The sequence below is a fragment of the Danio rerio genome, chromosome 12 (assembly GCF_049306965.1).
Source record: "Danio rerio strain Tuebingen ecotype United States chromosome 12, GRCz12tu, whole genome shotgun sequence".
NCBI lineage: Eukaryota > Metazoa > Chordata > Actinopteri > Cypriniformes > Danionidae > Danio > Danio rerio.
Window position 1 is genome coordinate 317,501 of NC_133187.1, and position 10,000 is coordinate 327,500.

Below are 10,000 nucleotides of genomic sequence, written 5' to 3' on the forward strand. Positions count from 1 at the left end.
TATATATCTGTGTGTGTGGATGTTACTCACGAGGCATGACGGCCTGATCTGAGATCTGCTCTCTTGTTCTCCTCTGCTGGAGCCTCAACTGGAGGACTGGAGGAACAGAAGAGCAGGAGATCAGCAGGAGGACACACACACACGCACACACACACGTGCACACACACACACAGACTGAACACACAGACACAGTCTGAACATACACATACTGATCACACACAGATACAGACAGCGTGTGTGTGTATGTGTATGTTTGTGTGTGTGTGTGTGTGTGTGCGCGCTGGTCTCCTCCTGCGTTTATGAGCGCGTCCCTACAGGACCACACACTGACGCAGGGTTTGTTTAAAGGCAGGAGTCGTGTTTATCAGAGCTCCACATCCTGTTTTAAGAAGTATTTGTGGCTCGCTTGCTTCATGTTGTCTTTGTTTTGGGTGGTGTGTGTCTCATCATGACAGCATCACGGTACGAGCACACAGTCGTCTGTGTGAAACCCACTGTGCAGAGGAACGGCTCCCCTTTAATAGCAGATACACTTAATAAATCTGCTCATCATATTTACTTCAACAGCAAATGACTCACTGAATCATTCACTGCAGCAATAGTACTCAGCGAGTCATAGTCATTGAATCATTCGCTCAAACGATTCAATCATTCAAGAACAAATCAAGCAGCTGTATCTCAATCACTCGACTGATTCAAAACAATGATTCATTGATTATTCAAACTGATTCACAAGTTTATTCAGGAAAAAAACAAGTAAATGTTTTATGAGTGATTCACTGAATCAATTGTTAAAGCAATAGTAATCAGTGAGTCATTTAAGTACTACTCTGTTAATTGGTATTCAAACCACTGATTCAGACATAAAGCAAGCCATGGAATCATTCCATCAAGTGATTCATTCATCCGAGAATGAAACAAGCAGCTGTCTTTACGAGAGTCTCATTTAATCATTCATTCAACTGATTCATTCAAAACACTGATTCATTCATGATTCAATTTGATTCATACAACTATTGATGATGGAAAAAAGTCAACTTTTAATGAGTGATTCCCTGAATCATTCAATTGAGCAATTAGTTCAAATGCAGATTACTGTAGAATCATTGAGTCTTCATGAGTGAATCACTGAATCATTTACTCAAAATGTTCAGTCGTCCTCTGAGATCATACTTCTGCTATTTTTCCAGTAGTATCTGGATGCAAGCTGAGACTGTCTCTGTCAGAGATGCAGTGTCAGACTCAATGGAGTGAGTGACATCACTGTGAGGGGCGGGGTTAGGGGTGGGGATAGGCGAGTCCATTAAACAGCATTGCATGCAGCTCAGATTGCATCTGCACCAGGTCTGCATCCAGACGCTCCCGCTGTTTCTGCAAACATCTGCTTTAGTTTGTTCACCCAAACCTGCCTCTGCTGCCAGCGGCTGTCCTACACTGCAGATATGTGGACACACCGGAGAAATCTGATGAGGTGGAGCTCTGGCACATCACACACAGTTACACACTGCAAAACAATCATGTCTTGTTTCTAGTCCAAATATAAACATATTCTGAAATCAGGAATAGCTTTCTATACGAGCTGAACATATAGTCCAGTTTTCAGAAACAATGAGTCAAAAAATCATCAGCCCAGAAGAGGATTTTCATCATAGGAGCCCTTTCAGTAGTTAAAAAACGTTGATTTACGTCTGAGGACAAACAGGAGAAATGCAATGATGTGGAGCTCTGGCACAGCAGACAAACAATACTGGCAGAGCAACACCGTCAGCTCACACAGTCACCGCCAGACTATTCCTGCCCAATCTGGAGCGATCCACATCAATAATGCAGAAACAGCCAAACAGGTGAGCTCAGCAAAACCCCACGGGGAGGAAAGCCTTCTGGCAGCGGGAGGAACCAGCACACGTCCCCACAACACATGACGAGCGTCAAGATTACAGCGACACACACTTTAGCACACAACATGACAAACACACTTACAGCTGACCTGTTCTGCTGCTTTCTACAAGCTGTGCATGCGTCTCTACTGTGTGTGTGTGTGTGTGTGTGTGTGTGTGTGTGTGTGTGTGTGTGTGTGTGTGTGTGTGTGTGTGTGTGTGTGTGTGTGTGTGTTTGAGCTGGGAACAGCACACAGATAATGTTCTCCAGCTCTCTGAAACTGACCCTTTCAGGCTTTGATCCTCATTGTGGTGTTTTGGTGGCTGTCGCTTTAAATGCAAATGAGATTGTGCTCTTTTCAGAAGAGGGCGGAGCTACAGACGGCTGTGCTAATTAGAACACATTTAATTACTGTTGAGCATTAGAGGCTGCTGGAGATATTCACACACTGCTGACATACACACACACACACACACACACACACACAAACATCCAGAATCAGAACCAGATGAGCTGACGCACAGCACCAGAATAGCAGCTCTTCAGGAACACATAGAAACACCCTGTACCCTGCGTACCTCGTCCTAATGACTGCTGTTGTGTATTAATTATGGAATTGCGCAATGCTACGCTGGAATATTGTTACACAGCGCAGTGAAATACTCAATTCTGATTGGTCGATCACAGCACAAGCAGTGTTGGGTGCAATGAGTTACAAAACAGCTATTACTGTGATTAAATTAAACAGGCGAATAGCGATTCGTTCATTGATAATTAGCTTTTTACAGTGTGGAACTCTCAATCCTGATTGGTTATTCATGCCGAGCAACGTTGAGTTACACAGTAAAGACTATTAAATTAAAAAGACATGGTGAGAATATTTCTGTAGCACATTTCATACACAAGCGGGCGGCACGGTGGCTCAGAGTCACCACGGTGGCCTCACAGCAAGAAGCTCTCTGGTTTGAGTCTCGGCTGGGTCAGTTGGTGTTTCTGTGTGGAGTTTGCATGTTCTCCCCGTGTTGGTGTGGGTTTCCTCGAGGGTGCTCCAGTTCAAACACATGCACTAAGGGGAACTGATCAACTAAACTGGCCGTAGTGCATGAGTGTGTGTGTGTGTGAATGAGTGTGTATGGGTGTTTCCCAGTACTGGGTTGCAGATGTAAGGGCATCCACTGTGTAAAACATATGCCAGAATAGTAGGCGGTTCATTACGCTGTGGCGACCCCTGATGAATAAAGGGACTAAGCTGAAGGAGAATGAATGAATGAATGAATGAATGAATCCTGCATGGTTCACATGCCTCATTTTAATATCTGCTTTACTCGTTTAAAGTTCATTAAAAGCTTGCTTTAGACAGTGTGTTATGCTGGATTCTGATCGGTCAGTCAGAATATCCCCTGCGCTGCGCTGAACCTGCGGTGCTTGACTCTGTGGTGAGCGGCGGCTGGATGTACATTAAATGCGTTTCGTCTGCGCTCTCTGTTTGTGTCCATAAAGATGTGTTATTGATGTTGTGTAACTCTATTAAAGCAGATGTCAGAGGACTGAACTTTAAAGTGAGCTGCGCTGGCTGGAAATAGCAGAGCTGTAATCTTGACATGACACAGACAACAGTGACACACTCGCACACACACACACACACACACACACACACACACACACACACACACACATACAGAGAGAGAGAGAGAGACAGAGAGACAGAGTTTGTGTCACCCAGGGCCGGAGTGCACTGTAAAAAATAAAAAGTTGAGTAAACTTAAAATTTTAAAGCAACCGGCTGCAAAGAAATTTTGAGTTTACTCAACTTCAGTGGTTGAAGTTGTGCCAAATAATTTTTTTAAGTTGACTGAAATGGCTGGTTTAAGTCATGACAACTTTCAAGCCTAAGTTCATCTAACTTGTCATTATGAGTTTGCCTAAAATTAAACAGGGGTTGAGTAAACTGTAATAAATGAGTTGGCACAACTTAACAGAAGTTCAGTTAACTCAAAGCTGTGCAGCTGGTTGCCTTAATTTTTTAAGTTGATTTAATCTTTATCTTTTAATTCATAATTTTATGGAAATCTTATATCTGCGCTTCTCAAACAAATACCTGTATGACTCTGAGTATGAAGTTAAGAGATTACAAAACACACTATAAAACACAATATCAAAGAATATATTTATTGACAATTCTGCAAACAGCTTTCTGTCCAAATGAAATGTACTGCAGTCCAGAGAAGGAAAAGAGGCAACAAAAAGGTAAATCCTCAAATCCTATATTGCCTTTTAAGTGCTCGAGTTAAGCAAAATAAATATTTAAAAAGCTTGCACTATCAACATTTTTTTCAAAGTGCGAGAGTAATTAGTTTTGTCACGATATTTTAATTGTGTTACCCATCAGTTCTATAATTTTAAAAACGTCCATTTCCTGCTAACATTTGAGCGTTGTTGACCATGTTTTAAACACTGTTATATTGCCATTGTGTTCACATGCTCAACAGAAAACACTGATTGGGCGTGAAGATCATCAGTTCACCAAACTCACTGCTGTTTACTGAGTGTAACCACAGACACAGGGACACTTAAGAATTTCACATTGATCAACTGGTCTGTGTATAAGCTGATACAAGTGTTACGCTGATGGATCGACTATGCGATGTTTTGAAACACTCCAGTTTGTGTGTGTGTGTGTGTGTGTGTGTGTGTGTATCTGTGTTTGCACTCCATGAACATCAGTGATGAGCAGTGAAATGGTGAACTTCTCAGCCAATCACAGTCATTTATGTTGAGCGCTTGAACACAACAGCCAATCAATCAATTGGTGGGAAACGGATGTTTTTAAAATTTGAAAATGTAAAATCAAAACTGAATTTAAGTTTCGTGACAACACCAAGAGTAACACAATTTCAGTGTACAAACCAATGCATTTTGTTTTTGAAAGACTGGACTCTTGCTGAGCACTGAGGATCAAGGCCAATAAACACTTTCTGAATAGTTTCAAAGATGTGTTTCAGTTCTTTGGGGTAGTTCATAATGAGGAAATTAATCAAACCAAAGAGGAGAACAACAGCTGTCGGAAGATCTTTTCCAGCACGATTTGCTCTTCCAGAACCACAGACAGGCACCTTACATTTAGGTTGGTCTGAAGAGTGGCAACATCATCTTCAACAGTGCTAAGGATGTCCATCTCCATCTCTTTTGTGCAAATATCTTCCGGCTCTGTGTCCTGCAGTAAAAAGAAACATAAAAAGAGGATGAAAAACTATTTTTACTGCTAAATCACAAACATCTGCAAAAAGCAAGGTAAAAAAAAGCAAAGGCAAAGCAACTTAATTTGGAAACTGAAGGTAGTAATGTCAGTAACACAGTCATTTATATACCTTCTATTTATAAAACTTTTCAGGTAACACTTTTATAATAATGAATCATTTATTAAGCATTAGCAAATAGTGAATTGATTATCCATTAAGCATCAACTCTACATGAATAAACATTAGTAAGCTATTTAAGTACTAGTATCTAATAAATAAGTACTAGTATCTATTAATTAGGTAGTAGCATCTCAGTAATAGGTACTAGTACCTAATGATTAACTACTAGTAGATAAAAATATGCACTAGTCACAGCTGGAATACATACTAGTCAAAACTGAATAGTTGATATCTCAATTAGAGATCCCATAGAAATGAATGGGAAAAATTTTAATTCATTACGAGTAACAACAGAATAGTTACTAGTCACTATTAAAATAAGTACTAGTAACTAATAAATAAGAACTAGTATCTATTTAATAAGTACTAGTAACTAATAAATAAGTACTAGTAACTATCAAATAAGTACTAGTAACTAATAAATAAGAACTAGTATCTAATAAATAAGAACTAGTATCTAATAAATAAGTACTAGTAACTAATAAATAAGAACTAGTAACTAATAAATAAGTACTAGTATCTAATAAATAAGTACTAGTAACTATCAAATAAGTACTAGTAACTAATAAATAAGTACTAGTAACTAATAAATAAGTACTAGTAACTATCAAATAAGTACTAGTAACTAATAAATAAGAACTAGTATCTAATAAATAAGAACTAGTAACTAATAAATAAGTACTAGTAATTAATAAATAAGTACTAGTAACTAATAAATAAGTACTAGTAACTAATAAATAAGTACTAGTAACTATCAAATAAGTACTAGTAACTAATAAATAAGAACTAGTAACTAATAAATAAGTACTAGTAACTAATAAATAAGTACTAGTAACTAATAAATAAGTACTAGTAACTATCAAATAAGTACTAGTAACTAATAAATAAGAACTAGTATCTAATAAATAAGAACTAGTAACTAATAAATAAGTACTAGTAATTAATAAATAAGTACTAGTAACTAATAAATAAGTACTAGTAACTAGTAAATAAGTACTAGTATCTAATAAATAAGTACTAGTAACTAGTAAATAAGTACTAGTATCTAATAAATAAGTACTAGTAACTAATAAATAAGTACTAGTAACTAATAAATAAGTACTAGTAGCTAATAAATAAGTACTAGTAACTAATAAATAAGTACTAGTACTTAATGGAAAAGATACTAGTATCTAAAATATAAGTACTAGTAACAAGAAAATAGATACTAGTATGGGCTATAGAATAAAAGTTAACACAGCTTGCCATAGGTCATCAGCTATTGTCACATTAAACCAGATGCTCAGACCCTGAGAGATGACAGGTGGCACCACTTTACAATTGAAGGGCATTAATTATGGTTATTCACAGGTTAGTCATTTTGATCAGAAATTCCCAACATGTTTTAATTATTAAAAATGAAATTTGCTTTATAATTATTGTTGCAGCACCTGTTTTCACTCCCTGGTCAGCCGGACTCAGTCATGGTTGTTCTACTAAAGACTAAGAGATGAAAATGTAGCATCCTTTACAGAGGTGAAAACAGTGCTACAAACTTTTCTTTTAGGGAACAAACTGTTTTGTAACTTCAAAGATTAATTACCTGCATGAATTCCAATATTGCACACAAAAAGAGAAACTCCATGGTAAACTCCATAAAGTTTAATATGCCCCCCTTTAATCAGTGATATGATTGAATGCTAAATAATTACTTGATTGTCCAGTTGGTCCAGGGCGGTCCTTATCATCTCTCCATATCGCCCACCACATGATCCATAAAACTTGATAGCGTATTCATCCGAAAAAGAGAAGGTATCTTTGAGGTTGGTTTGAGTAATCCTGTAAAACTCAGCATAGACCTACAAACAGACCATAAAAAATGAATAGTATGAATTGTGAACAAGGGTTATACATTTTGAAATAAATAATCTCAAATGCAAACTTGCCAAAACTCCCAAAAACATGCAGGCCACTGTTTTCGGACATCAGCTACAGGAGGATAAAAAAATCAAATAGTCAGTAACTGCAGCAGACTGTTAATGTGCTCATGTCAAATGTGATTTTAATGCACCTACAGTCTTTAAAGTGCAGAAGCAGTCTGCGAACAAACAAGGCTGCTGCCAGGATGCTCCTTGATAGCGATGTAGTGTGTAGTGTAACTTCTCAGCTACTGTTTACAAATTTGCAAAACTTACACTGCATTCCAAACCTATAAAAAAGTAAATAAAAATGTAACATTGCAGGTCAAATTGTTTTCATAAATTAAACTGATGTTTTTAAAAAGCACAATATAAAATAAATATTGCAAACATAAAAAGAGAAGATTTAAATAATACATACATACATGTTACTTAACTCATAAATGGTTAATGTATGCCAAATAAATAATCATAAACACCACAAGCTCCTGGAATACTATATGTACACTACTAGTGACTGTATATTTAAAGTGGTGTGCTAAATATTATTTTGAAGTGGTTTTAATGTTATCGCATTGCTGTTTTAATACAGACACAACAGGGTTAACAATACAGTGGTGACCGGCCGCTCAGATATGTCTGTTTGCAACAACAATATTTCACTACATTTCCCTCCAGTTTAAGAAGCAAATTAACGTTAAACAGTCCTTCAAATGAAGCACACTTCACAGGTGGCTAGCTTGTTAGCCTGAGCTTGTCAGAAATGATCTTCACACGATGTAACTTAGTTTTTTGGGAACATAACATTACATTTTACTTTAGATTTGCACGCTATTTAGATTAATTTTGATAATAAAGCTAAAACAAAGCTTACCTGAATCAGGAGATGGCAGCTGCTGCTGGTGAGAGGACACCTCGTGCAAAATGGCACCCGAAGACAGACTGAGCATGTGCAAAGACGGGAAGTAGATGATCCAGTGAAGAACTCAAAATGTAAAGTCTGCTCAACTTAAGTATTTACTTTCATTGAACAAACCAGTTTTAAACCTTCAGTTAACTCATTTTAAAAGTAAACTCAACACTGAGCTCAAAATATGTCCACCCAACTTACAATTTTGATTTGAGTTAGCAATTTGCAAGTTGGATTTTTTACAGAGTGGGACTCCTTTTCAGCGCTGGAGTTTCAAGCCTCAGACCGGCCCACCTCAGTTCACCACTGACTATATTGAAATAAGGTCATTCCAATTCAGTTTCTAATGACACTATCACGTCTTTTTTTGAGAAAACAGCTGCTTTAGAACTTCAAATGTTCAACAACCCTAACAGTATTATATGTCTTAACAATAAAAATATTAAAAAGTATACTCAGACGAGGATTAAACCCGGGGCTGGCGGCGTCATAATCTAACCTCTGTACCACAACAGTTGTATAATGCAAGGTGACTCTGAATGATATCATCATTAACCTGCAGGCTGGTTATATATAATAAGAGCAGAGCTGTGGTAAAATAATGAATAAGAAGACTGTGGTCAAGTAAATAAATTAATTAATTTAAAAAGTGTGACTGCTGAGAGCAACAGATTCTGGAGCTAGGGACACCGGCCCTCGCGGCCAAAAAACGGACCGGCCCACCTGGAATTCTCCCGGTCCTCCCGATTAGCCAATCCGGGCCTGGTGTCACCTGAATGCTCGTGTGATCATGCCATCCTGCTCTGTGCTTTTTTAATACAATACTGAATCACCATTACAGAGTTTTGATGACTTCTCTGCAGTTTACTCACACTGATCTCTCACACGCATCTCTAATTAATATTAATTTAATTTAATTAAAGCTTACTGGTATCCGCTGCTGACCACGCTGCTCTTACTCTCAGTTTCTGTCTGGTTTCTAGTCTAAATATCTACAAATATCAAGAAGCACTGTCTTGTTTTCAGAAATGGAGTGAGATTTTCCTTAAAACTAGAAAATGAATCCCCCTAAATGACAAGCTGAGATGTGAATCAGAGTGAGTGAACAGGTTGAGTGTGTCTGTAATCCTGATGATGAGCTGAACGACAGAAGATGAATAAATGACAAAAGGTAATAATAAATGAACGAGGTAAGATGTGTGTTTCTGTCCAAACGGGTTATGTAATGTGTGTGTGTGTGTGTGTGTGTGTGTGTGTGTGTGTGTGTGTGTGTGTGTGTGTGTGTGTGTGTGTGTGTGTGTGTGTGTGTGTGTGTGTGTGTGTGTTTTCAATTTTCACTCTGACTTCCGTTTTCCTCATTGGGACCAAAAACGTCCCCATGAGGTCAAAATGTTCTGGTTTTGCTATACTTATGGGAACATTTGAATCTCACAAATTTCAGGAATGCAAGTTACACACACACACACACACACACACACACACACACATTTTGTGCGACTGAAGCTGGATGAGAAATTAGCACATCAGTAACGTCCTCATAATTCACGTTCTGCTGTAACACCCGTCATAGACATCACACTATACAAGTGTGTGTCCTGATATGTCACACACACACACACACACACACACACACACACACACACTGCATGACGTCTGCGCGTCCCCTGAGTAAACGCTCATTTCCCTTCACTCGAGGAAGAGCCCAATTTTGTCAGTAATTTGGAGCTGAAAGTCATTACTGCCAGAGCAGACGCTGAGAAGCCAAACCCAGCGCAGAGGAGAACTGCAGCTCAGTCTGAGCAGAGAAGAGCAGATCCCGCGCTGCAGTCACACGGCCAGCACACAGGGGGCAGCATTGCTCATACATACACACTCAACAGCACCCAAACGCTGGA

At 38.3% G+C, this 10,000-nt stretch overlaps 1 protein-coding gene and 1 long non-coding RNA gene across 11 annotated transcripts in view; both read right to left on the reverse strand.

The window, feature by feature from the left end:
* Positions 1–10,000, reverse strand: part of myocd (myocardin) — a 115,632-nt gene that overhangs the window by 20,674 nt on the left and 84,958 nt on the right. For 8 of the 10 annotated variants that reach the window (XM_073917965.1, XM_073917964.1, XM_068224677.1 and 5 more), the window contains one exon: positions 31–96. The exons of the other annotated variants lie outside the window; for them this stretch is intronic. In XM_073917965.1, the coding sequence (XP_073774066.1) occupies positions 31–96 (66 nt within the window). The remainder of the gene's footprint in view (positions 1–30; positions 97–10,000) is intronic. 10 annotated transcript variants of the gene reach the window in all.
* Positions 4,029–8,124, reverse strand: LOC101885908 (uncharacterized). Its single transcript, XR_012387737.1, has 5 exons — positions 8,070–8,124; positions 7,352–7,485; positions 7,223–7,265; positions 6,989–7,135; positions 4,029–5,092 (listed from the first exon to the last, which is right to left on the reverse strand). It is a non-coding gene; the product is annotated as an uncharacterized lncRNA (long non-coding RNA).